The sequence below is a fragment of the Stegastes partitus genome, unplaced genomic scaffold (assembly GCF_000690725.1).
Source record: "Stegastes partitus isolate 25-593 unplaced genomic scaffold, Stegastes_partitus-1.0.2 Scaffold20, whole genome shotgun sequence".
Taxonomy (NCBI): domain Eukaryota; kingdom Metazoa; phylum Chordata; class Actinopteri; family Pomacentridae; genus Stegastes; species Stegastes partitus.
Window position 1 is genome coordinate 510665 of NW_007577751.1, and position 27357 is coordinate 538021.

At 38.4% G+C, this 27357-nt stretch overlaps 3 protein-coding genes across 4 annotated transcripts in view; 2 read left to right on the forward strand and 1 right to left on the reverse strand.

Annotated features, from left to right (window-relative positions):
• Positions 1–122: 122 nt before the first annotated feature.
• On the reverse strand, positions 123–17424 carry ptpn22 (protein tyrosine phosphatase non-receptor type 22). Of its 2 annotated transcripts, none has more exons than XM_008293308.1 (26): positions 16870–17424; positions 14797–14905; positions 14075–14151; positions 13364–13459; positions 13136–13174; positions 12852–12923; positions 12622–12681; positions 12247–12389; positions 8452–8518; positions 8267–8344; positions 8000–8086; positions 7096–7624; positions 6921–7007; positions 6708–6776; positions 6380–6451; positions 6148–6278; positions 4090–4117; positions 3829–3933; positions 3636–3704; positions 3395–3528; positions 3256–3283; positions 1659–1721; positions 1325–1422; positions 1204–1234; positions 1032–1115; positions 123–949 (listed from the first exon to the last, which is right to left on the reverse strand). In XM_008293308.1, exons 1-26 carry the CDS (start codon positions 16969–16971, stop codon positions 888–890), a joined length of 2520 nt encoding a protein of 839 aa, XP_008291530.1. In that variant the 5' UTR covers positions 16972–17424; the 3' UTR covers positions 123–887. The 2 variants fall into 2 exon arrangements, with proteins under 2 accessions (XP_008291530.1, XP_008291522.1); XM_008293300.1 differs by having other exon boundaries at positions 1325–1425; positions 16870–17423.
• A 1413-nt stretch (positions 17425–18837) lies between these two features.
• On the forward strand, positions 18838–22223 carry LOC103365776 (uncharacterized). Its single transcript, XM_008293320.1, has 5 exons — positions 18838–18902; positions 19847–20164; positions 20303–20608; positions 21686–21839; positions 21931–22223. The coding sequence occupies exons 1-5, from the start codon at positions 18869–18871 to the stop codon at positions 22097–22099; spliced, it is 981 nt and encodes a 326-aa protein (XP_008291542.1). The 5' UTR covers positions 18838–18868; the 3' UTR covers positions 22100–22223.
• Positions 22224–24489: 2266 nt separating this feature from the next.
• LOC103365787 (uncharacterized) overlaps positions 24490–27357 on the forward strand; it is a 17135-nt gene continuing 14267 nt past the window's right edge. The window contains exons 1-2 of the mRNA XM_008293331.1: positions 24490–24678; positions 24825–25130. Of these exons, the coding sequence (XP_008291553.1) occupies positions 24633–24678; positions 24825–25130 (352 nt within the window). The 5' untranslated portion in view covers positions 24490–24632. The remainder of the gene's footprint in view (positions 24679–24824; positions 25131–27357) is intronic.

Genomic DNA, 27357 nt, shown 5'->3' on the forward strand with positions numbered 1-27357 from the left:
ATGAAACAGTTCTAATTGATTTTTGTGAGTCACCTGGCTGGGAAGTTATAGGCAGTAGAAATCTGGTACTAATGTGGTTGAGTCTTGTTAAGCAGAAAAAAAACCACAATTCGAATGCATTAAATTTCAGTATTTTTTAATAAATAATTTCATGTGTAACCAGTGTATGTTATACAGTTTAACTGTACCATTGCATCATATGCATATTTGATTTACATTACATTCTTTGTACCTGAAGATATCAGCTCAAGGTGCTGCTGATGCTTTTTAATATATAGGTGGATTGCAGCAACTAAATGTAACGCGTGGTACACAGTGATGTGAAGTCTGTTGTCTTCATAACAGAAAAAACTGACGTGGTGAAGAAGTACAAGCAATCCTATACCCGTTTTTTTGTTTTTTTTTCCCTATTCCGAAAGCACAAAGGCAGACATACACATTTAAATACATTCCTCGTACACCAAGTTTAACAGCATTGCTTTGAGCATTAAAACAAGAAGTGTAAAACATTCTCTCTGCAGGCTGTCCACTTCTGCAAGCTAATATTTTTCAAGAGGCTGAGGCTCCTGAGGTTTTAAATGTTCAAGTCCTGGGTCTGGGTGGCTGTCCATGCTGTTGGATGAGGCCCAGGTCGGTAATTAAAATCAGCCTCGGTTCATAAATTCTACAAAACAGATCAGAGCACGTAACAAGGCACTTGTTGTTTGTTCTCTGCTGTGTGTGTGACTGTGCTACTTTTGACTGTTAGTTCTTCCTGAGACAAAGAGAGGCAGCTTTCAGTGCTTTTTCCGGTCCTTGCTGTGTACAAGATCACATGAGCAATGCAACATATCATTTTGACCTTCATGAGAAGCTTCACTTGTGACATTTGGAGAGAAGTGACTGCCTCAGAGCCAGGTCTCCGGATAAGTCCTGGGGCCTTTTGGTTTTCCAAAACGGTTCCCAAATCCTGTGGAAGATGAAAATGGTGTTATGAATATTGCATGTAATTTTGCGTCATATATTAATGTCATATTAATATGTGGGCCTACCAAATCTGAACACTGAAGATGAGGCACTATTTGACTGCGATGGTGCTCCAGGTTGAGCAGGAGGAGGTGGCGGTGCTGTTTTAGCTGAGAATGTATTTTCGACTTATTAGTTTTACTTTTCTTGAAGATATCAGTACCTTTATTGTCAGAATGTTAAATTGTCTTGACTTACGTTTTGATTTGTGTCTAAAAAATTTCAGACTCTGGACAAAGAGAAGACAAACACAAATTTAGCCTTTTATGTATCACATTTTCCTTAACCAGCGACAAGATGTGTGTGGCTCTTGTGCTACCTTTGTTCTCGACATGCACTTGTCGTTGCTTTTGTCTGATTTGTTTCCTGATATCTCAGTGTTCAGCGAGGGCCCGTGGTTCACTTCATGTTGTTCCACTGCTGATGAACACGGAAACAGAAAGCAAATGAAAATGATTAACATTGCCCCGATGATGACCCGTTTGTGACTTGATGTACTTGTCGCATCGAGGGTTTGTGATCAAGAGAAATGAGCTCTATTATATAGTCTTATATAGATTTGACAACAAGCATTCATGTGTCTATTAGTGACAGCGTGTGTGAGAGAGGCTATTGTGTCGGGTGCATTGCCTTTAATGTCTGAAGCGACTCACCACTTCCTCCTCCAGCCGTGACCACAGGGGGTGGAGCGAGCTGCACGACTGCACTGAGGGATACTGCACAAGAAACACCATGATAAACTACCCCCAGTATAGAAACAGTCTTTTAGACAAATCATTAACAGCAAACCTTGGTTTTTTTACCAGTCAAGCTTTTATCTCTTGCTTTGGTAAAGGGTGCCTCCCTGTGGTAAATATAATTACTTCAACATTTCCTTTCTACAGTAACCAGCATGCTGCTGTGTGTACTCAACAAACAGCACAATGCAACCTCTCACCACCAATGACAAAATGTGATAAAGTGGAGGATTACAGTCAATAAAGCCACTTGGTTACTGACCTAAACTGATACATTCCAGGATAGTGTAGATATACCATCAATAAATCCAATTAGATTCTACTTTTGGGCATTGGTGTATATTTATAAAAAATTTCTTTCATTTCAAAATGACAACTCATCCCCTTTAAGTCAGTGTTTGGTAGATGCACCTTTGGCCACAATAAGAATGTGTTAATAGGTCTCAATCAGCATTGCACATCTGGACACTGCAATTTTATTTCCTTCTTTTTTGCAAAACTGTCAGGTTGCATGAGAATTGTGAGTGAACACCTCTTTACAAATCCAGCCACACAGTCTCAGTTGGATTGAGTTCTGGGCTGTGACTTGGTCACTTTGTTGTCTTTAAACCATTTCTGTGTAGCTCTGGCTGTATGCGTCAGGTCATTGTCTCGGAAAACAAATCTTCTCCCAAGTGGCAGCTCTCTTGCAGACTGCATCAAGTTGTCCTCCAAGACTTCCTTATACTTTGCTACATTCATTTTAGCATTACAAGCCATTCAGGGCCTGCTGCTAAGAAGCATCCCCACATCATGATGCTGCCACCACCATGCTTAACAGTAGGAACGGTGTGTTGGTAATAATGTACAGCGGTTAGTGTCCACCAAATATAGCATCGAGTCTGATGGATAAAACGCTCCATAAACCAGAGAACCTACTTCCAGTGGACTTCAGAGGCTCTCATAGGCCTTCTGGTAATCTCTCGCTAAGACTTCAATTGAACTTTTTTCTCTTTCTCTTTGCCATTCTCTAATAAAGCTTGTAACTCCTTCAGAGGAGTCATGGGTGTCTCGGTGTCTAGCACCAACTGACTACACAAGTATTGCATTTGGTAATTCACCTTAAAGGTGAAGAATACTTGAGCAATCACTTATTTTACATTTTATGTTTAGAATTAATTTACATTACTTTGTAGACATCGCTTTTCACTTTGATACAAAAGATTGTTTTATGTAATTTCTTTAAAAAAAAAATTCAATAGAAAAGCAATAACAGAGGAAAACATTCAAGAAGGGGGAACACTTTTTATAAGCACTGTAAGCTTCAATATCCCTACCACCATCCACAGGAAAAATTGGGTTTAGCGGATCAAAACTGAATTGTTCCAGAGAGAGCTACTGTCTGCAACAAGCCCTAGGTGATGCGTTCCTTCATTACAGTAAATATATGAACACATATTTTGCTCATCTTATCTTTAAATGGTCAAGTAATGTGAAAGCAGGGTGTGTTCATTCAGGAGATTAGAGAACTTACCTTGTCTTGAACCTTTAGCTCGAACACTCTGAGGGAAACATTTGAAGGAAAAAATGTCAGTGTCCTGAGAAATGAAAACTTATGGCTTCATATGTTAATCACTGATGAAAAGGAATTTGGCCTGTCTGATCGTCATTACCCTGCTCCTGCTCATGACAACATCGAGGAACTTCTTGGGCTGACAGGCGCCATCCCACTCAGACGACGTTCCCACCCTCGACAAGGGCTGTGGCGTCTCTAAGGGCTGCGGGCAAAGGGGTTTTTTCTCATGAACTGAAAAGAGCAGAATCACACAGATTAGGGCTTCATTTCGACAACATCTACTGCTGTACAAGCTAAAGAGTTGTTTCTTTGTTATAAGCAGCTGATGATCTACTAACTCTCTTCTGTGGTGAGAATGAAGGATTCTGGGGTTCTCTCTGGAATGGGAGGCGTCAGTCTGTCCTCATCTGCACAATCAATTATAATCAACAGCTTCTTTAAACGTATTATTAGGACACACTTGTTGCATTGCAGAATTTTAAAGCAAAACTTAAAGTTAGGTCCTATTTCCAACTTCAGATTAGTGCTTACCTTGTGGTAGCTGTGGAGTAGTCAGCGAGTCCAGTGGCAGAGAGTAGTTGTGGAAGTTTGAAGTTGTATTTGGTGCGAGATCAAGATGTTTTTGTGGTGGTAGAGCTGTCACAAAAATACAACACTATTGAAAAGATCACACATGTATCAATGTCTAAATAAGATGTCAAGAAATTCCTAATTTAATAATGGCCTACCATAATTTACTACTCCGTTAGCTGGGCTTGTTGTTTGTTAATTCATATATTATCAGTATCTTACCTGTGAAGGTCATTTGTGCCCTCAGACTCTGCAAGAAAGAAAAGTGTGTTTCTGTTATCTGCAGCAATGTTTCAGAAACGCTACATATGGAAGAGTCAGGTTAGTTATCGGTGTGTAAAGCTAACATTCGAGCTTCCACATCATGAGGATAATCATTTTGGCTGCATCACTGATCCCTTTTAACCCTATTCAGAACTTTCATGTTGCCATACGTAGAAGGTCTTAAAGAATATGTGCCAAATATTTGTTTTTTATTCATTACTGACTTTCATACTACGTTAAATAAATTTTCTGATGAGTTGACATATTTTTGCTTCCAAATGCATGACAATTGTCCCTCTTTTTATATTTAAAAAAATCTTAAAAAATAAAACAAACAATACTTGTCACTTAAACCAAATGGCCCGATGTCCAAAAGACCCCAAAAGTCCTGAATAGGGTTAAGTTTCTCCTTAAAAACATACTTTTATCAAACAGCCTTTCCCGAATTTATTTTAGTTTTTATTTCCTTTGAACTGTCTTTTATTTCTTTGAATGTTTTTACCTCTTCTGACACTTGTTTTTTATACACAATGTTATGTTTTTATCTATCTTTTACATTCTGATGATTTTATGTCTTCTTTTATTTTCCTGCCTTCTAAAGCACTTTCTAACCTTGATTTTAAAAAATGCTCTAAAAATTAGAAGTAATGATGATTATTATAATTATGATTTATGAGGCTTTAAGTTTTTCTTTTTCTTTCCTTTTTTTAAACTTCCATTTAACTTAATTGTAAGGCAAAAGATAGATTAGATATAATTTTATTGATCCCTTTGGTAGGGTACCTCAGGGAAATTGTTGAAAGTAAAAAAAACAACAAAACACTTCTGTTCCTACTTGAAACTTAGGAATAAAAACTAGCCACACGCTTGTCCTTCCTCAAGACCCCACATTCAGAGCAATGTCATATAAGAAGTCCATTGCAGTGAGGAGTGCACAGACCTATTGATTAAACAGAGCAATCACTTAACAACCCAGGAGGGCAACAACCATCAGTACACTGACTACTAGAGGACAGGAGACACTTCCTTTCAGCCTTGACTCACCTCATCCTGACTATCAGGACAGTTGTAAACAAACACCCACATGTTGTGTGAATCATGTGACTCGACCTCTTAAGGTGTGAACGATCCTATCAAGAACACCTGGAAGCAGTGGATGAGAGACAAAACATTCCAACACACCTGATTCAAATGATCAGCTCATCATCAAGCTCTGCAGAAGCCTGATAACGATCCTGATCATTTCAATCAGGTGTGTTGGAAGAAGGAAAACATCTAAAACATGCAGGATTGTGGCCCTCGAGGACCAGGATTGGCCACCCCTGGTCTAGAGGTATTTAAGGTCAGTTAAGAGCAGTTCCTTGATTCACTGCATCATGACACCAGGTAAGCACACACCTTCTGAGGCACATTTCATCACTGAAACCTTATGTATTATTCACAATATGGCAGCTTTAGTCTGTTATTTCCATATTAATATTGCATAGGATGTTAGACTCCTGTTTTTTTCATTTATATTACATTTCTCAGAAGTGTAAACTCACAACAAGAATAAAACATGTATTGATGAAAACAGTATATTATTTACAGATATGTCTCCTCATGGAATATATGTGTACATATAATATATATTGTTAATATTTATTATTGTTGCTAATTTCAGTTGCTAGGTGTTATAGACTGATTGGCTATTGAGAAAAAAAGAATACACTTCCTGTAAGTAGTGTCCTGGAAGTCACTTATGAAAGGACACAGGTGCAAAACATGTTTTCACTAATGCTATGTTCCTATGACATATATGTACCATAATGAACCCTGCCAGCACAGTAACAGCTACATACACTGCTTGATTTATTTGTTTTAAAGAACATTTTAATTCCTAAGTTAGCCCTTCAGATTTTTTTCTAAAGTGTAATTTTTGTTTTGAATACTGCCATAAATGACTTTTTGTGCACAAATCATGTGTAAACCTGAGTATATACATCTGCCAGTGAAGAGAATTTATTCTCACAGTACCTTACTCCTCACAAAAGGTTTCGTTTCATCCTCAGATGTAGCTGGCTTTGAGTCACCAGACCATTCTGAAGACAGTCCTATTCTGCTCAGGTTTACTGCCGCCGTGACCGCTGACTTTTGCTCCACAGGAGCTGAAAGGTAAGAATAATCAGTTTCACCATTACATATTAAAATAAACATACTTAGTTTTGTTTTTGCTGAATCATTTAGATTTGTCATGTTGTTTAGTGACCTTGATCAACAGCCAACTCAAATGATTCTGGGGTTCGCTCTGGAAGTGGGGGGACAGGTGATGGGGGGCTGCCTGTATGAATATGGAAACAAGTATGAGGGTTTGACATTATATGTACTTAGTATTGCCAGCTTTCAAACATAATTATATTGTGATAGATTTTGGTCAAAAAATAGATGTTTGCTATCCTCCTTTGATAAAATAACAGCAGCTGTTTAGTGCAGACATTTGGAAAAGTCATGGTGTTGGCCATCTTCAGAGAAGTGACACTAACAGAAAACAATATTTGATAGTTTCAGATAATATTTTCCATTTAAAATTTTCTTACCTCCCAACTCCCTGACAGCCTCAGCTGCAGCATTGGGTGGAATGATAACTGATAATCTTTCAAAGGGATCTAAGGGCACCAAAAGACAAATATACACATGATTTGTTTTGTTTTGTTTTTTTAAATCTGCGCCGTATGATCTGAAAATGTGACGTAGGAATGTGCTCTACTGATGGCTCATATTCCAGACTTATCAACACTGACAGCACTGACCTTCATCCGCAGCCAGCACATAGGACTCTGGGGTTCGTTCAGGTAGAGGAGGGGGCCTTTCCCCATCAGTATGAGCTTTAATAGTATCTGCAAAATCCGCATAAAAACTAAGTTGTACTATTGTTGTCTGTGCTGCTTATCTCGAAACTAACACATACACGGCATGACCATTTACCTGAGGCAGTAGAGTTGAGCTCCAGGCTGTGGTCATTCAGAAACAATGAGGGTGAGCTGAAGACAGGACTGACTGTCCATTGTTTGAAGTCTTCTTCCATAGGTGCCTCCCCTGACAAAGGGGAGTTCATAGGAGTGTCAAAGTAGGGGTCCTCCACCATCAGACAAATGGCTGCTGCCACAGCCGGTGAAGGCGAACGGTTCCGTGATGGTGTGTCATTACTCTCCGGTATCCTCTCTTCGTCTACAGGGACTCTTTGGTTTGTATCCACCAGTTTAGGTGAGGTCCAGAGTCCCTCACTGAGGTCCTGGATCATGGCCAGATCCTCAGGAAGGGTCTGGAGTAGTTGCCATTGTTGTGCAATTAAATTTTCTGAAGCAGACGGTAAAGGAGTGAGGTGCTGTGGTAGAACATCCCTCTCCTCGTCGAGCAGGTGCTGGAACTGTGGCATCAAATCCAACTCCTCGTGCAGGTCACATAACTCACTTTCAGTGATGGAAGGTGTGATAGCAGACCGGACCATTGTCACCTGGCCAGTTTAAAGAGGTTTAATTAATGAAGACAATTTGCACATTAATGCATTATGTGCAAGAATTCTAAATTCTTCCTGATGTGACTAATGCTTACAGTAAGTGAGTACAATATTATAAATGATGTAAATAAACATTGAGCAAAAGTGTTCCTGACACAGGCTTCAGCCCAATGTGCAGTCGGATGATTTTCCACTCTGATAACATGACTGCTTTCTTTAAAAATGCAAGTGAAACCACAAAAAAGCCTGTCACATCTACTGTTTGTGTTACTCGTCACAGTTAGGCTTCTCAGTTTGTGTTGTTGTGCACTTGTGTGTTTTCCTCTGTTTACTTTAACTCTTTCACAAAGGTGTGTTCCTGTAGTTGCTCACCTCATTTTGGCAGATTTGTGCATCCATGGACTGCAAATGTTTCTGAAACAGTAACTTGATGGTTCTGTAGACGAGCTCATACTGTTCCTGAGGTTAAACACAACAACAAAAAAAAACTGGTCTGTTAGGTAACACGGCCCTGGGGCATGATGCACGAGACACAAATCATCAGAAGAGCTTTGATAGAAGGAAACACCTGACATTAAGAATAGCTTGAAATGTGGTTTTGTTTACTGGAATATTTGTGTAGAAGACAACAGCGAGTACCTTGGTTTGAACCACAGAGGGCCTCTGGGTTCTCATGGTTTGAACTAAGTCGTAGACATTGAAGTCTGAAGTGATGGCCTATAAACAAGCACACAAACAGCACAATACAAATGGGATGTTTTACTGTTAAATAACATATCATGAGAAAAATAATGTACAGAAAGTGCCAGAGGTGAGTATCTTACCTGTTTCTTGAGGAGATTCCAGGTATAATCAATGGCCAAGAGGGCTCCTGTTCTACCACAGCCAGCACTGGAAACACATTTTGACCAGTTTATCATCAGCAAGGACATCAAAGTACAATGACATTTACAATTATTAGGCATAGAAAAGTGCTAGAATTCTTTTGTGATTGTCTTTTTCCTTGCACTCATTGTACTATGCTGCTGAAATGTCACCCATCCAGTACTAATGCTAATCATGATCTTTGATTTATCAGCTTAAAAAGGCTTATCTCAGTGGAATAACTGAACTTGGTGAGAACAGCGTAAAAAAAACAAAAGCGATTATGAATACAAGACGGTAAGCTCGAAGCCTGAAAGTATGAATCACGACTTGTTTTGTGAAGTGAAAAGTCACTGACTGCTGCCCTTTTCAGCAGCTGTGTCGTGGTGAACTCCCTCAGACGTACAGTGGCGGTCTGACGTGTAGGTTGGATCTGCCACTGACTCAACATTCCATTTGTTACGCATCACGCTCAAAAAGATGTGGCATGTTTTCATACCACATTTCACTACTGCCTTTCAATAGTTACATAATGTGTACAGCAAAATCATCGAGAAACTATGACATACATTTTCAGGTAGCACAGATGCAAAACCTAAAGAAAAGGTGTACTTCATTAAACTTATAAATAGCCTATAATTATGATGTGTATATATGCAAATTAAGTATTTGACTAAACAGTTGAGTGGGTGCCTCATCCATATTTGCAAAACACAATTGTTTTAAATCTTACTAGATAGAGCATTGAGTAGGTTCCAATAAAAGCAAAGTCTCCTAACTGAGCTAAACATCCTCCAGCAAACCCTTCGTCTGATATATTCTCTACACCCTTGGTGCCTAAATTCCACACCCTCAAAAAATCAGTAGTTTCACACTTATTCATGAAAACAAACCCTTGTAATCGAGCACAGAGCACACACGCATGCAGCTGTCTGTCTGGTCTGATGCAGAATGCAATTTTTGAGTCTGACTAAGTGGAATTTTTAATAACAGGTAAATGCGAGTTTTAAATCACCCATAGTGTAAGCGCTGGAAAAACTGAGGGGAAATGCCCACACGTACTTTCAAGCCTAGTGGGCTAACCGCCTATACACATTTCCTGTCTAGAAGAAAGGAAGGAGGGGCCAAGCCTCTAAGGCCTAATGCAGGGGGGCATGTACACGCTGCCCACAGGCAGTTCGTTCCTATAGCAACTCGCCGATCAAAACCAAAAGCGCAACTTTTGTGTGATCTCTGCTTGCTTTAGAGTTTTCACACATTATAACTGAATGCAAGTTTCATACATTGTTGCAGCTGCCATGTCTAGTATTCGAGGATTCTTTATTTATCACAAAGTCAATTATGCATAGTATAACACACAGTGAAATGTATTATGCACCTGTTCCAGAACAAAACAATAAGAACAATAAGAAAAAGAAGAATAAAGATATCACTCTAGTAATTAAAGTAATATCAGTAATAAAGAACTTAATTTTAATACTTTGTCCAATTAAAAAATGTATTTAAAATGTCTAAAAAATACAACTTTGAAAGCAGCTCTAAAATACAGTTAAACCAAGTAGAAAATCAGAAGTGGTAAGAAAATCAGTAGAAAACGACATGTGATTTGATGGTTAAGATTCTCTGCACAGCCTGAGGTCTGTTGGCAGTTCTGGTTAAAAGAGCATTGTATTAGTTCAAATGAATGAAGACTTCTTAGAAAGCAGTAGATACAAACTGACTTTTATTATTTATGTAAAAATGTTCTTAGTGACACAGTCGATGTGAGATTCAAAATCTTTGTCTCAACATATGATGTCAGTCTCAAAGCTTTTAGTGTCTGACTGAACCTGTTTAGTTAAAAAGCTCCTTAAAGCTATGTCTGCCTTTGATTCGGCCACGATGTTAACTTGTTTTCACAAAGCTGTCTTCTGTCGAGCTTGTACTAGTGAGTCAAACATCATCTGCATAGCCAGGAAAGTTTGCTCAGTTAGGAAAACGCGCCATGTTGTTTAAATAATTTGGCCAGTTGGAAGCATGAACAGTGAGAATATGGACAAGATCAATGCAGTTTCACACCAAAACGTGTAATAGCTTTGTTGGTCCAGAGTGCAAAATGTAATCACAATAAAGGCAATTTTACAATCTGCTGAGTAGGTAGCTGCATGTGGCTGCTTGCTGTTGTCTGAATTTATTGCAAGTTTGTTTAGATTTTCAGTCACAGATGTTCATGACCTTCCTGACTTTTGGTAGTTTGCTAAAATGCAAAAACACTAATGTCCCAAACAGGAACTGAGCATCTCATCAAACACAGAATGAAAATCCAAACTCACTTGGACAGTTTTCACAGCTTTTTAAACATTCTTACATGTCCCCAGTGTGTCTAGAGACCCATAAAATATTTAAAGACTATCCGTTCATTTCTTTCTTTGGTCCATAAATCAGCAAGAGTTTCTGAATGATGACCCTTTCACACAGAACACAACTACTGCACTGCTGCGCTCTGAAACCCCTTTGCTCCAGTGGGTTGTGCTTCTAACTACGATTTGCACCAAGCAAAGTGCATCAGCGGTAGCCTAGGCATTGTCAGATAAACAGTCTGAAATATACATTCAGTGGACATGTGAGAATTAGAAGACCTAGTGAACAATGGGTTTTATATAAGACCTATCATGGCAATATACTGTCTCCAAGCCAACTGTGCTGTCACGGTCTTCCATTCTTCCCTTTAATACCATTTTTAACCCTCATGAGCTCACACACTAAAGCAGCTGTGATTGCAGTTGAGTCTGTGATGGTTCAGTGTGAGGCCTTAGGATGGAGACTGGGACATTTAACCAGACTATGGCAGCTTTTCTGACAGGAGGGCCGGAGGACAGAGAGGGTAGAGCTGCATTAAGTGAAATGTTTTTTTCAAATTATTTTCTTTCTTTCTTTTTTTTTTTTTTAGTTAGTTTTTTTTGTCTTTTCCAGATTTCTGCCTGGCACCAGAACAACTTAGTTAGGTCTAGATCAGGGTTCGTGCAAAAAAAAGAAACAAAAAAACCAAACACCTGCGAATCATTTTCTAGGTTTCAAGAATAACCAGTCCGGCAACCAAAAAGACCCCATAAAAATGTAAATGTGTCACAATTTTACAGCCTTTCTTGTGAAAATAATTGAGCTGTGAACCAACATGGCTTTTTAATATTTGGTGGGAGACCTGGCTGACCAGGTATAGTGCCCTGTGGAACACCATATGGAGTGTAGTAAGTATTTGAGGCATGTTTACCAACACAGACAAATAAAAAGCTGCCTCTCAGTTAAAGTGTGAAAACTGTTGAAAACCGTTTCAGAAATGAAGACTAAATACTTTCATGAGTCTAAAAGTATGACATGATCATTTTTGTGAAGACCGTAACAAAAGCATTACTCACATCAACGCTCTTTCTGAGGTCATTTAAGACTTTTACGAAGGCCTTTCTGTGCTGTGACTTTATCTGTGTGGTTTTGGAAGCCAAGTCAAGATTTGCTATGGATGTTGTCATCACTGAAGAAGCTATTTATTGTCTGTGCAGGCCTGTTGCCTGCGGTTTTAATAGGATCAAGATTTTTTCTTTTCTCAAAGAGAATTAAGCTTTAGAATTAAATGTACACTGCAGAGCTTTTCAAGATGAAAAAATAAATAAACAAAAACGCTCAACACATTTAGGTGAGACACACAGAGTATAGACATAACTTTTGTTTGTTTATAAGAACACCACAGGGTACCTTCAAGTTGTAAAGGGATGTCTGACCTGCAGTGGATACAGATGGGGATGTCATCATGGACTTGATAGGAGCGCATCTCATGCAACATGTCCAGAATGGGAGGGATGGAGTCTGGGACACCGTGATCTGGCCAGTTGACATAGTGAAGCTGCTTCAAAGTTCGGCTAGACTGCAAACATCCAAAGCGGATGAATACATTTAGTGCACCTTTTACTACCATATGCGTTATTGTGCAAGCTGAAGATTTACACAAATCACTGAAACCTGTTTCAAAGATGTCAAGTATGAAATTTCAACAACTGCCTTCAGTCTTTGTAGCCGTCAACAAAACAGCATCTGATAACTCCTTGCTGAATTGTCCCGACAGTTATTCTCACAGTCAGGGTATAAACACTGCTTACATTGCGATGAGTCAACCTTAATGTCCTTGACAGATAGTCTCCTTTCTTTTCCTCAGAATCCTGTTGAAAAAAACAAAAACACAAGATATACTACAATGTGAATTGATTTTATAATAGTAATAGTTTTGTGTGTGTAGGTAGCATGTAATTATAATTACAGCAAATGTCATACAACAGTTCCAGGAACTTGTCAAAGTGGGAAGTGTGACTGTTTGAATAAAAATACTCACACAGTAAACTGTAAAAGGTTCACAAACAAATGACTCCTTTTGGTACTGAGGCCAGTAGAGCTCACACTTTTTCTAAAAAAAGAAATAAGAGTAAAGAAACCACCTTGGTGTTCACATTTTAAATGTAAAATTTCACAAACTCTGACTCCCACATGCAAACTCAGCGAAACTGCCTTCAATCTGCACATCAAACCAACACAGTTATCTAACAAAGTGGTTTATGCAACCACACTGAGCTAAACATGATATACAAGCATATACATAGCATATAAAGACAACGTTACCTTTCCCATCTCAAATTCTCGACAGGCCATCACTACGACCTAGAGTCAAATAAGATAATGAGAGATGTAATGTACCAAAATACAACATGGAGACATTTTTAACTCTGTGCGAGGCAGTTCTACATTTCAGTGTATGTAGAAATGCATATTTATATTAAAGCATGCTGTGTGTCTTGAGAACAACATGGCTGGGTTTAGAATCAACTTGTGCCCACAGTTGAGCTGTACCTGTATGTTGTATTCCCAAAGCATCCTCAAGAAGTCCACTACTGTGTGTGGCAGAGGACCCTGAGTAGCAATGTAAGCCCTGGAACCCGACACGCCCTGTACACAAAACACAGCTTATTCTGAAGAGCCAGAGGATGTTCATAACATTTGCACAGTGGCTATATATATATGTTCCCAAAACTTTGGCTAACAATAGCTCCAAATTGTAATCATGTTTTAAAGAAAACATTGTAAACAATTAAAAGCTGTTTATCATTTTAAAAGATGTTCCTGAAAGGTTAAAAGTAAAACATGACATTTTAACTGGATGTTTGGAGGACGGTGTCAGGGCCACAGATTATGCTAACATGATGAAGGAAGAAGAAACCAATGTTCAAAAAAATGTTTTCAAGATATTATTTTGTCTTGTTTTAGGGATGTTCTTGAGGTGACATTCTTTTATAAAATATTCCCCAAATGTTATACAGTGGGACTTAATATAAAAAAGGAAGAACATTCTGAATGCAACATTTAAAAAAAAATGCTTTAAAAATGATGGGACATTACGTTCTTGCAACATTATAACCAAACATGTCTTCAGAGAAAGCTATTCTACCTTTAACAACATTCTGGGAAGAAAAGAAAAAAAGATTCTGCTGTAAACTTTATTAGACCTTTGCAAAACTTTCTCAGGATGCGTTTTGAACAAAAGAAGTCTAGCTGGGCGTTTACCTTGATGAAACTGGCGTTGATGTAGTCTGTGTCATTTTTAGCTGTGGTGAGAGTGAGCTTTACTCTGCTGTGGTCGACTAAAGGGAAAAAAAAAATGTAGTCAAGGTATGAATGTCACACAACTCTGAACCCCTGATTGTGTTATAGCTTTTCACAACCTTGCGGTACAATAACGAGTAAACAGAATAAGAATAAAAGCAAGATGGATATATATTATTAGATTTTGTATATACTATTATTACTAGTAGTACAAAATATATCATTGTACCAGTGCCCACATTGTTCAATGACGTGTGTGAAAACATTGGCTTTTTTTGTTTTTACAAAATAATAATGCTGATCAAATGAATTTGATCAAATAAATATGATTTGTCAAGATTGGTAGTCACGTATGAATCATGATACTAATCTAATGCAACACCACATGCTGTTCATAACATGTTTTTTTTTTTTAGGTCATCAGTTCCACATTGGAGGGTATCATACACCTAAAATATGATTTATGATCATTACTGCCCTTTAACATCATGCAACCCGTTTAATTGCAAGCCCACTATTTTCAGTACTAATGTTTCGAGCAATATGGTGGAACTGAAAAAGTCCGTCTCTTACAGATATTGTATGTGACATTTTCTAAGCTGCCTAAATGTAGACTCTGAGATTATTGTTGCCGTTTAATGCAGAACAGCAATTTACACAAATGTGCACTGAGCAAAGCTTACAGGGAAGAATGTCCTTGTATCGGTTCTTCTTGATGTTTTCCTGCTTTTCTGCTGCCTTGGTGGGGTAGGTCTTGTCAGTGCGGTACTTTGTTGACTGACTTTTCAACCTCTGAAAAACACAAAAGAAATGTAAACCTACTTCACTGCATTTTTGTCATAATTTCTTGGTGATGTGTAGATGTCAGCTGACTTTTTGGTTACTGTGTATCACACAACTCTTTTGAGGCCAATCCTACACTACTGATAAATAGCTACTTTTTGAATGTTTCTGTGTGATGCCCATACAAAGAAGTCTTAATGTTCTGTCTTGTTGAAATTGTGTCAGAGACTTTATGTTTATCTCCATACTAACTGTTGAGCCACTGTTGAAAGTAGCTCATATTAAGTCTCAACTGCAGTTCGCTAGAAGGCATGTGGAAGGTTTCGAAGTCGACTGGAAGAGGGTTCTTTGGTCTGATGAGATCAAAATTGAGCTTTTTGGCACATCGTCACAAAACACACACAATGCCTAGGGTGAAGCATGGTGGTGGCAGCATCATGATACGGGGATGCTTCTTGATAACAGACCATGGTAGGCTTGTAATGGTAGAGATAGATAAAAAATAATACAATGTAGTATAGTTAAATCCTGGAGGACAACCTGATGCAGACTGCAAAAGAACAGAACTTTGACTTCGGAGAAGATTTGCAAGCAAGATAATGACCTGAAGCAAACAGCCAAAGCTACAGAGAAATGGTTTAAAGACAGCTCGGTTAATGTTCTGAAGTCAGAGCCCCAACCTCAGTCTAACCGAGAATTTGTTGCTGGTCTTGAGAAAGCCTGTTCACTCGCAGTCCCCGTGCAACCTGACAGAGCTTGAACAGGTTTGCATAGAAGAATGGTGTAAAATTGCACTGCCCAGATGTGCAAGGCTGATCGAGACCGATCCACACAGACTCAGTGCTGTATTGTAGCCCGAGGTGCATCTACTAAATACAGACTTAAAGGGGGTGAACACTTGTGCAGTTACTTGGTTTACATTCTATAACTTTAATTATTTGACATTTCTTTGTAGAAATATGTTTTCATTTTGATATGGAAAAAGTACAGTTTTTGTAAATTCTTGTCAAGAAAGCTAAAATTAACCATGATTCAATGCTGAAAGCAGCAAAAGAGAAAAACAGGAGGGGTGAATCCTTCTATAGGCACTGTAGTTGTGTCAGGAAAACAAGATGGGGCGAATGGCCGGCAAATTGCATCTCATAACGGTCATACGTGGTCATTTTTGTATGTGATTCAATCTCAGATGGAGACTCTATGACTCATTTAACTTGAAGCTGACATGATGCCTCATAAACTGAAAGGATTTCCAGCCTAAAATTGACTCAGAAGGTCTGACACAAGCTAAACTCATGCCTTTGGTTGTTGAGACACTGGCCTTTTTGTTCAGAGGCCAGTTCTCACAGTTCCAAAAAGTCTGTTAAAGGCCTCGCGGACCATCTGCACTTCGAACACCACAGAGCACTTTTTGTCCGTAGAGGAAGTGATGCAATAGACCCCTTCCTCTGCAGTGCTTGTGGTGGCAGCAGTATGACAGCGGGAGGGCTGCATTTGAAGCACATGCTGCTGTCCTTAGGCACTGGCATGTCACTCATCACCATGGCAGCAACCCATAGATGATGTCATCATTGGACTCAATGCTTCTGATGAACGTGTGTGTGTGTGTGTGTGTGTGTCTTTGTTGATAAATGGTTCTGCATTTGCCTATAAATCTTCCTCGTTGATGCACCCTTATTGACAAGCATCAGTGCAAAGAAGAGGAAGCATAAAAATGGCGTTAATACAGTAGCAGTGTGGTACTTCCCTGAACATAATGGTTTCTGTAAAAATCTGGAAATCTGGAACACTGTGAGCTTTTACTTTCACTCCACTTACTGTCAAACCATTCGGCATAAACAAAGTTAATAACTTTTACATGGTTTGTGATCATGTGATAATGAAAGTCACAGGGGAAGTGCCGTCTGTGTAGAGACTTCACCCACTAAGCTGCTCAAGACGGTACTTTAAAGAAAGGAACATGACAGTTGACTTACCGCAAACTCCCCGGCAATGCCACTCGGTGCCTCCTTGTCAACAGCCTCCTGTCTCTCCAGCTGAGCCAGGAAGCTCCTCAGTATCCAGGCCTGCTGCTCCATTGCTGGCTGTACACTGCCTGGGATTGGACACCTTTCACAGGCATGTCAGGACACAAAGGTCCTTGTCCACAGGTCATGGAGTTGAGTTGTCGCGGCTTAGGTCCAGGGCTGTGGCACTTCTGCTGCTGCTGTTACTCAGAGCACTTCTCTATTGCTACTCTCACATCAAGGAACTATTGTGAGGGAACGACTGATTTGTCTTAGAGGAAGCAAGAGTAAGCTAACAGGTTCTGTGGTCAGATTAAAAATATTGCCGCGCCCCCAGGGTGTCTCTCACTGGGTCCTAAAGTCACTCGGGTGTTTGATTGCGTGAAAGTGTTGCGGAGGGAACGTCAGGGAAACACCCACAAAAACAGTGGGCCACACATTTACGCATGTAAGCAGACACAAACAGCTGATCCTATCCAAAGTCGGTTGCAGGCAGTGCAGGCAGTCTAGCCTGTTGGACAACATTCAGGACACACAAGAGGAGTGGAGGAGGGATAAGTGTAGGGATGGAGGCTGAGGCAGAAGGAGTGGTGAGCAGAGTCTGAGAATCCTGCAAATCCTGATATACTCAGCCTCACTTACTCTGTCAGCACTTACCTGCTCTATTCTCTGGAAGGTCTTCATTGTCTGACTTATGTCCACACTAGCAATTGTTGTTTTTGTTTTTTTGTTTTTGTAGCATTTTAGACAAAACAGTGTCACACAAATTTGTTCTAAAACTTAAACTCCATCAACTTAATGTAATTTGTTTAATCGATATGAAGCTCCATTTCTAGTTTCACCTAGTCGGCTTTAAAGAGCAGTGGGAGGAGCTCTGTTTAAAGGAACTGTGGCAATAAGTCACCCATGCAATACTTCCCTTTATTATATATATATACATATAGCTTAGTATGAATAAGAAAATGAATAAAAACCATGAAGCATACTTACCAAAGCAGTTGACAAGCAGCTCATATGTGAAGAAGTTACCAATTCTGCATGGGTTACACTTAAATGAATATCGTTTCTCAGATGTTATATGACAAAGAGAGTCCCAAAAAGCATTGCGGTGTTTACCAGGTGTTGCATGCCACGTCAGTAATCTAGTGACATCTAGTGGCTTTGTTGTAAACCAACATAAAGAGGAACAGTGGTACAGTGATTTACAGGATATATCCAAACCTTCCTTTTTTTTTTTTATTATTAGTGACTGATGTTGCAAGAAAAAAAAGACAGTTGGTGAGCCAGTGAAATGACAGTCAGAGGAGGTCATACTAGGATGTGTTGCCATTTTAAAAATGCAGTTTGGCCAGTTATGAAAATCTATATATTTCAAGGGGTTTTTGAAATCATACAACATGTAATCAATATATGGCTAATTGTTGCAGTATGTCAGAAGTGTGTTTAAGGCATAACAGCAAGTAAAAGCAATAATGTAACCTGCAGCACTTACAGGACGCTGTGATCACCTCTGCAGCTTCCTGAGTGTTGGTGGTTGTTCTTAAGATTTCACATTGCGACCTTTCATTTCAAAATGAAGACAGTGTCTGATGTTGATTTTTCATAGTGAGTGAGCTTTAAACCTCTATCAATAATCAGAATCATTCTTTTTTGTTTAGTATAAAAATGCAACAAGTTATATTCATCTAAGGAGACAGTTGTTTGCGCAACTCTCATAAAGTTACATAAAGCTTAATGGTAAATGCAACTTCACTACTAATCGAAATGCCATTAATGACTGGAAAATGAATGGATTAAAACTTAAACTAGAGATGCAAACATCTGCAATATTACAGATGCAACATAAAAACAGTAGTGATGTAACATGCGGAGCACCTACAGGAAGCTGTAGAGGTGGACTGTGGTGACCACAGCTTCCTGAGTGTTGGTGTTGCTCAGAAGATGTCCCACTGCAACTTTTCTCGTCAAGATGAAGACACTGTGTCTGCTTTTTCTTTTACATGGTGAGTAAACTGTAGTTTACAACTTCTATTATGATCATCACATTTTTGCTTAGTATTAAATTCTCAAATGGTTATTCATGTAAGTTTTTGTGAATAAAAAAGTAATGTATAATAATAATCCATTTAATCTGACTATATTTTTTCAAATATCTATTTAAATACCCAGCCAGCTGTCTAATACTACATGATTTATCTCAACTTTACTTTATCTTCTAACTTTATATATGACTGAAAATCTAAGAGTCTATCTTTAATCCTATGTAAACAATTATAATGTTCTCTTATCATGCTTTTTTTCCCCCCTCCCCTTTAATTTCGAACCAAAAATTTAAAGCAAAAGTCAGCATTTGATATACAAAATCAGAGTTTCAAAGTTTGAAATGGATTTTGGAAGAAACCCCCTATGTCAATAATAACTTAAATATTGACAGTGGTAATACTTTCTTAAAATAATAATAAAATAATGCTTGGGTAATCATTATGCACAAAAAATACTTTGGATGTACATTATGGTAAATTAGCATATGACTCTTTATATGTGCAAAATATTTGGATGCATTTATGTAGACTTTTATTCCCTGGTTTATTTCCTTATCCTAGAATAGTGCTCTCTCTATATATATATATTATTTTTTTATCAATAAAAACAAACCGTTTTATGTAGGAACATACCAGACACAGAAAAAAAAATAAGTAAACATCCATCTAAAGTATTTACAGATTAAATGTTATTATTCACATGTATATATGAGTTGTTCTGAGACTTACTTTCACTTTCAATCTAGATTGATTGCTCTTTTTTTTTTTTTGCATTTTAACTAAATTAATACAAAATATTAGGGAAAAGTAACAATTAGAACCTGTTTTAAATTGAATACACAAACAATCAACCTAAAACATGCATTTTTCTTATTTCTAATAATTACACTTCACTTGTCTTTCAGCAAGTCTTCAGCTTCAGTGTGACAAAAAGAAGATCACAGCATATATTGGAGGTGAATTCATCCTGATCTGCAAGTATGCCAACGAGTTCCTGTACAGCAAGAAGTACTGGTGTCGAGGAGATACCAGAAACGCTTGTGAGATTTTGATGGATTCAGAGAGCAAAAACAAACACAGGTCTCTTATAGTGGATGCAGGAAGAAAAGGACTGTTTGTGAAAGTCACAAATCTCCAGTTTGATGACAGTGGAGTGTACTGGGTTGGGATTGACAAAATCTTTGCTGACATCATGACTTCAGTTACCGTGGTTATCACTGACGGTAAGAATAATTACATACATTGCAATGCATAGCTTGGAAAATGTTTACGACAGTATCAGCAAACATATGAGCTGCATTTGGACATTTGCTGAACCAGTCTGATTGATTTTAATGTGTCACTTGCTTTCTTTGTGTCAGTTCCAGTATCTAAACCCAGGCTTTGGCCTTTGAGCTCTCTGGCGGACAGGTCGACATGTTGGGGGAAGTCAGTGACTGTGCGCTGTGGAAGCAAAAGGGGCACTGGCATTCGTTACGTCTGGTACCTCGAGGACCTCCTGCTGTGCCACTCGTCAGACTTGAGCCTCGATTGCAGCTCGGTGGAAAAAGACAATGACTATTACTGTGTTGCCAGTAATGACATTAGCAGTGAGAAGAGTGATCTCATCTCTGTGGAGGTTCTGATGCCTGCAGACGACAGCTGCATCTATGTGGTTAAGATTCAGGGTAAGAACAGATGCGCTTGTGCATCCTGTAAGTATAATTTCTACTACGCCTATGTTTAGAATATTTTTCTTTATTCAATACGCATCATAATATGTGCACTTTTAATCACAAAAGAAATCATACATCATGTCACATCATAGTACAACATTGCATACTGACTACTAACACAATAAATACACATTAGCATTTTTTAGATATAAGTGTCATCTTTATACATCCCAGAATAAAACATCACAATATCTTACAATAACCCTGCTTTATCCTTTATGTATCAAAGTTCATGTACATTAAGGTGGTTTGCGCTACCAAAAATCACTTTCTGTGGTTTGAAGTGAAACCAAAATGCATTGATATGAACAAGACCTTTCATGTGCTTGTATACAGGCACTTAAAGGTATGCTCCAGATTTATAGCCTTTCACAAAGTTTATGTCAAGAAGGAGGTACGACATAGTTGTAGCCAGGAGTACTGAATCACCAGTGACTGGACCTCCCAGGTACAGGTGTATTAACACTCACTCACATGATCTCTATTTCACTAATTGTATGAGTTTTAGCACCACTTGGCTGCTCCTGTGTTGAATTGGATAAGTCAACATAAAGCGGGTGAAAACTTGTTTTATATTTTTATACATATTTTTGAATTAAATTGACCATGATCTTATGTTGAAAAGCGATAAAAGGAGAAAAACTGTAAATCACAACAACATCTATTAGCTGCAGAAAAATATCAATAGTGATGTTGTAAACGAATAATTATTGATATACCTACTCACATGAATAATATTTTATGATTGTATGAATGGTGTAGCTGCATACTACATTACTTATTCAATGGATTAAAGTCCGTGTGTGTTAGGTTTTACTTGAGTGACTCCTACTGGCAACTTTATTGGACCTAGGAAACATGCAGTGCATCAGTTTTTACTAGAATTGTTCAGTTTCTCTGCAAAAAAAAATCTTTCCCAATTTATTATATTTCAGACACCAAAGTGATAAAATCCTACTTTAAAGAACTCCAAGTGAGAATATTTAAAATACTATGAACTTCTGTGTACTTTTTTTTATTAATCATCAGGCCAACCTATTTATGACTGCGCAGACAGAATGAGGACAACCACAGTCCAACCAACACCTCTGCAAACCTGCCAAGCCACCAAGAACATCCGCTCTGACACACGAAACCAGTCTCTACAGCTCAATAAAACTGATCACAGTCTGTTTTTCAGCAGGTTAGACTATATGCTGCTTTTTATTCCTTCCAAATGGATTAAAATCAAAGCTGTTTGTTGTCTGACAGCCTCTCACATTTTTGTTTCTCAGGACATGGAGTGGGCTGCCACTCTGGTATTCATTGCTGCGCTGGAGTTATTTTGCGTCCCTGCTGGTAATTCTGTGCATAATTCTTAAATGTACAAAAACAAGAACCGAAAAATATGCCAAGAGGAGGAAGAAGGTTCGTTGCAGGCAGAATCGTCATTTGCCTCAGTGACCTGTGTTTCACAGTGGTAGTTCTTTGGAAGGTGTCAGTGTTTGTGATGTTGGTTTTGTGGTTTTATTGCCCCATGCAATATTTATCAAAATGATCATCACTGCAATTTCTTTAAAGTTATAGATNAATAGCTATGGCATTATACTGCCAAAAATAGCCCCTTTATGCATTCCATGTTTTCTTTTCTGTATGTTTTGCTCACATAATACACACAGGAGCAAGTACTTGATTGCATAACCATGGTTTTGATGACTGCAGCCATGTGTCTTGGCATGCTCTCCACCAGCTTCTGACATTATTCTGCTGTCACAGCAGCCCATTCCTGTTGCACAAATTCAAACAAATTTCCTTTGTTTTTGGGCTTGTGGTTTTCCATTTTACGATTAATTTTCCACAGGTTTTCAGTTGGATTTAGATCTGGTGATTGAGCAGGCCAAGTCATGGTTTGAATGTTCTGGTTCTCCATCCAGGCTTTAACTGACCTTATCATATGTCAAGGGACATTGTCTTGTTGGAAAATCCAGTCATTCCAGGCAGGAAAGAGTTTTCCAGCTGAAGGAAGAAGACTGTTTTCAAGACAAGTGCTGTGATGACCTGGTTAATTCGCCCTTCACACAATCGCATTTGCCCTGTTCCACTCAAACTGAAACAAGCCCAGCTTGTCACTGATCCACCCCCATGTTTTACTGTAGGGCCAAGACAGTCTGGTTTGTAGGCTTCTCCACACTTCCTCCTAAACAGTAAGTTGGCTGGAGTGGGCATCAACTGAAAACTGGATTCATCACTAAAGAGAACCTTAGCCCAATCATCAACAATCCAACACTTGTGATCCCCAGCAAAGAGTAACCAGGCTTTCCTCTGCCTTTTGTTGATGAAGGGCTTCTTCCATGCCCTGTGTGACTTCAGACCAGCTTCAACAAGTCGGTTTCCAACTGTCCTTGTCGAACAAGTCACATTTCTCAACAGTGCCCACTCATTTTTAAGGTCCCTAGAGGGGTGATGACAATTCTTCACACAGGAACAGATGAGTGCACGGTCATCTTGCGGGGTAGAAAGACGTTTCCTGTCGCGATCCGCTAGCAATTTGGTAGCACCATGTTGAACTTGTTTTTTCTTGGTGTAATGAATGACTGTTTTGGAGATCTTCAGTTTTTTCGCTACCTCTCTCTCACTCATACCAATGATGAGTGCCAAGATGGCTGCCTTTGTGGATTCTTAATTCTTTTGTTTTAGGCATTATGTGAGAACTGACAACTTCTGAATTGTGCTACAGCTTGAATGTAAGCAGGAAACCACTCTAGGCCTTTACATGTGCAGTGCTGCTTATGACATGAAATGGCCTCTTATATACCCTGGGAATACAATTAAGCTTAAGCATGTCAAATAGGACATAAAGTATTGTGTAATCAGCTGCAGTTTTTGTTGTGTTCATTGCATTCTTCAGGTAACATACCTTTAGTGGTACCAGGCATTAAAATGAAGAAGATATTGAAGAAAACAAGGGTGGTCTAATAATTTTTGCCATGACTGTATATTAAAATACATTCCTATTTGTAAGTTTAACCATCTTTATTTATTTGTTTTTCAGTCTCAATGTTTCGAGAAGTATAGTGGAACTCAAAAGCCATAGTTTCTTTGTAATATTTTATCTGACATTGTCCAAAATACCCGAATACAAACTCAGATTATCAGCATCATTGAATATAAAGTAACTGTCAGAAGCCTTTTTTTATTTGTCATTACAAATTACACACAAGTCTTAACGTTCTGCCTTGTTGAGACCATATCTGTTTAATCTACATAGTAAGTTTGTCTTCCTATTTAGTGGTGATGCTGTATTTGATCACCTAGCATTATACATTTTGTGTTTCATTATTTACTCACGCAATCTACTCATTTTATCATTTACCTATGTAAACATTTATGTAATTTTTGTTTTTTTAAATCATTATCTGTGTAGGACATTAACTGCTCATGTGATGTTGGACATGTATGTCTGTTCCTAATTATTTGTGTGCAGGTGTCTTGATAATGCACAAATGATGTCTTTGTCTCATTTACTCATGTATTGACCACCTGCTTTTTCTGAGACTCTGAAGACAAGAAAACTGCACAAAGGCATGAATTGTATGTGCTCAAGCTAATTAACAACCCTGCTATCATAAGACCTCATGTCTGCAATAGAGGAAGTTGTTTACTGGGCAACAAACATCATAAAATTGATCTTTTGGCAGTAAGATGACCAGTGTATGACCCAAGTGAATGCGCTCAGGGAGGAGGGGAGGGGGAATTAGATAAAGCTTGCATTCTTCACATGATCAGAAGGACAGACGAGGAGCCAAATAAATAATTCAGTAATGTNAAGAAGTACTGGTGTCGAGGAGATACCAGAAACGCTTGTGAGATTTTGGCGGATTCAGAGAGTAAAACCAAACACAAGTCTCTTATCGTAGATGCAGGAAGAAAGCTGTTTGTGAAAGTCACAAATCTCCAGTTTGATGACAGTGGAGTGTACTGGGTTGGCGTTGACAAAATGTATGCTGACATCATGACTTCAGTTACCGTGGTTATCACTGACGGTAAGAATAATTATATACATTGCAATGCATAGCTTGGAAAAAGTGCATCATTATGACAGTATCAGTAAGCATTTATGAGCTGCATTTGGACATTTGCTGAACCAGTCTGATTGATTTTAATGTTTCACTTGCTTTCTTTGTGTCAGTTCCAGTATCTAAACCCAGGCTTTGGCCTTTGAGCTCTCTGGCGGACAGGTCGACATGTTGGGGGAAGTCAGTGACTGTGCGCTGTGGGAGCAAAAGGGGCACTGGCATTCGTTACGCCTGGTACCTCGAGGACCTCCTGCTGTGCCACTCGTCAGACATGAGCCTCGATTGCAGCTCGGTGGAAAAAGACAATGACTATTACTGTGTTGCCAGTAATGACATTAGCAGTGAGAAGAGTGATCTCCTCTCTGTGGAGGTTCTGATGCCTGCAGACGACAGCTGCATCTATGTGGTTAAGATTCAGGGTAAGAACAGATGTGCTTTTGTATTCTAGAAGCATAATTTCTACTATGCCTGTGTTTATAATATTTTACTTTTAAAGTACTTCATAATGTCCACCATGACTGAAAAAAAAATACAAATAAAAATCATTCTCTATTATATTTTAGGTACACAAATGATACATTCTAATTTAGAAAATCCTACTAAAAATAGTTTCAAGTGAGAATATACAGTAAAAAATTTGGACAGACCTTCTCATTCAATGTTTTTTATTTATTTTAATTATTTTCTGCATTGTAGATTAATACTGAAGACAACAGAAATATGAAAGAACCCATATGGAATTATGTAGTAAACAAACAAAAAAAAAAAAAGTGTTGAACAAACCAGAATGTTAATTAATTGCTTTTATGAAACCTTTGCACACTCATGGCATTCTCTCAGTCAGTTTCATGAGGTCATCTCCTGAAATGGTTTTGAATTAACAGGTCTGCCTCGTCAAGAGTCAATTTGTGGAACTACTTGCCTGCTTAATGTGTTGGAGACCTTCAGTTGTAGGTAGGGTTAGTACACAGTGGATAGCCCTATTTGACTACTGTTGCAATCCATAGTATGTCAAGAACCACTCAACCTCAGGAAAGAGAAACGACAGTCCCTCATTACTTTAAGACATGAAGGTCAGTTGATCCGTAAAATTTCAAGAACTTTGAATGTATCGTCAAGTGCAGTCGCAAAGACCATCAAATGATGAAACTGGCTCTCATGAGGACCGCCCCAGGAAAGGAAGACCAAGAGTTACCTCTGCTGTAGAGGATAGGTTCATTAGAGTTACCAGCTTCAGAAACCACAAATTAACAGCACCTTAGATTGGAGCCCACATAAATCCTTCACAGAGTTCAAGTTGCAGACAAATCTCANAAGCAGTGGTACAAGAAAAAGTCTGCATCTTTCAAGAAGACTTTCATTTTTATGCAAGACAACGCTCCATCACATACATCAAAGTACTCCACTGCGTGGCTGGCCAGTAAAGTCCTTAAAGATGAAAAGCTAATGACATGGCCCCCTTCTTCACCTGACTTAAACCCTATTGAGAACTTTTGGGCCCTTCTTAAGCAGGAAGTTTAAAGTGAAGGTAAACAGTGCACCTCTCTGAAGAGTGTCTGGGAGGCTGTGGTTGCGGCTACACAAAAAGTTGATTCTGACCAGATCAAGAAACTGACTGACTCCGTGAATGGAAGGCTTGTGACTGTTATCGAAAAGAAGAGCGACTATATTGGTCACTGAGGGTTTTTTTTTTTTTTTTTTAAATTTCAGAAATGTTTATTTGTCAATTTTGAATGTGTTTATTGAAATTATTATGAAAATAAACAAGTGAGATGGGAAAATCTTTGTTTTTCATTTAGTTGCATAATAATTCTGCACACTAATAGATACCTAGTAATGGTGTACTTATAGATATTCTCTTAAGAAGGCCAAAACTTCACTTTTACTACTTAAATGTTCAAGTTTGAGGGTTTGTTAACATTTTGGATTGACCAAGAGCACTGTAGCTGTACAATAACAAAATTAATCCTCAAAAATGTAACTTGCCTAATAATTGTGCACACAGTGTAAGAGGAGATTTTACAGTCACACAGCCTACAATAAATCTGGCTCATGTTTTGCATTATGCCAGAAGTATGTTCAAGACATTAACAGTTTTCAGTTCAGCTTTAATGTAACCTGCAGCATTTACAGGAAACTGCGATCACCGCAGTCCACCTCTACAGCTTCCTACAGAGTGTTTGCTGTTTTTCTAGTTTCACACTGCGACCAGTCACATCAAAATGAGGACACTGTGTCTGATTTTACTGCTTCGTGGTGAGTGAGCTGTGCTTTAAAACTTCTCTTAATAATTAAATTAAAATAAGAAATCCAACCATTTCTGTTCAGTTGTTTTCAAATATCTCTTTCAGTAACATGAGGCTTAATGGTAAATGTAATTTCACTGCTAAGCTAAAGGCGATTAATGGCTGGAAAATCGCTAAAACTTAGATGACAGATGTAAAAATCAGAAAGAAGTAACCATCGTGCCATATGTTGTTAACTTAGTATTTCATTCCTTATAAGTGCATCACTTTTGGATACATATATGTACACATTCTTTTCATTTTATATTCTCACGTGTCTGAATCATTCTTTATATGCAAAATTAGAATTCAGTAACAAATTTATTAGCAAAATTTTTAAATTTTATATACTTGACATGAC

Coding starts and splice junctions, on each gene's coding strand:
- ptpn22 (XM_008293300.1), bottom strand. CDS start 16,971: ATGGAGCAGCAGGCCTGGATACTGAGGAGCTTCCTGGCTCAGCTGGAG. Junction 12,390..12,621: donor TAAGGTTGACTCATCGCAAT/GTAAGCAGTGTT, acceptor GGATGTTTGCAG/TCTAGCCGAACTTTGAAGCA. Junction 6,777..6,920: donor TGTGCTGGCTGCGGATGAAG/GTCAGTGCTGTC, acceptor TGGTGCCCTTAG/ATCCCTTTGAAAGATTATCA.
- LOC103365776 (XM_008293320.1), top strand. CDS start 18,869: ATGAAGACACTGTGTCTGCTTTTTCTTTTACATG. Junction 20,165..20,302: donor TACCGTGGTTATCACTGACG/GTAAGAATAATT, acceptor TCTTTGTGTCAG/TTCCAGTATCTAAACCCAGG. Junction 21,840..21,930: donor CACAGTCTGTTTTTCAGCAG/GTTAGACTATAT, acceptor TTTGTTTCTCAG/GACATGGAGTGGGCTGCCAC.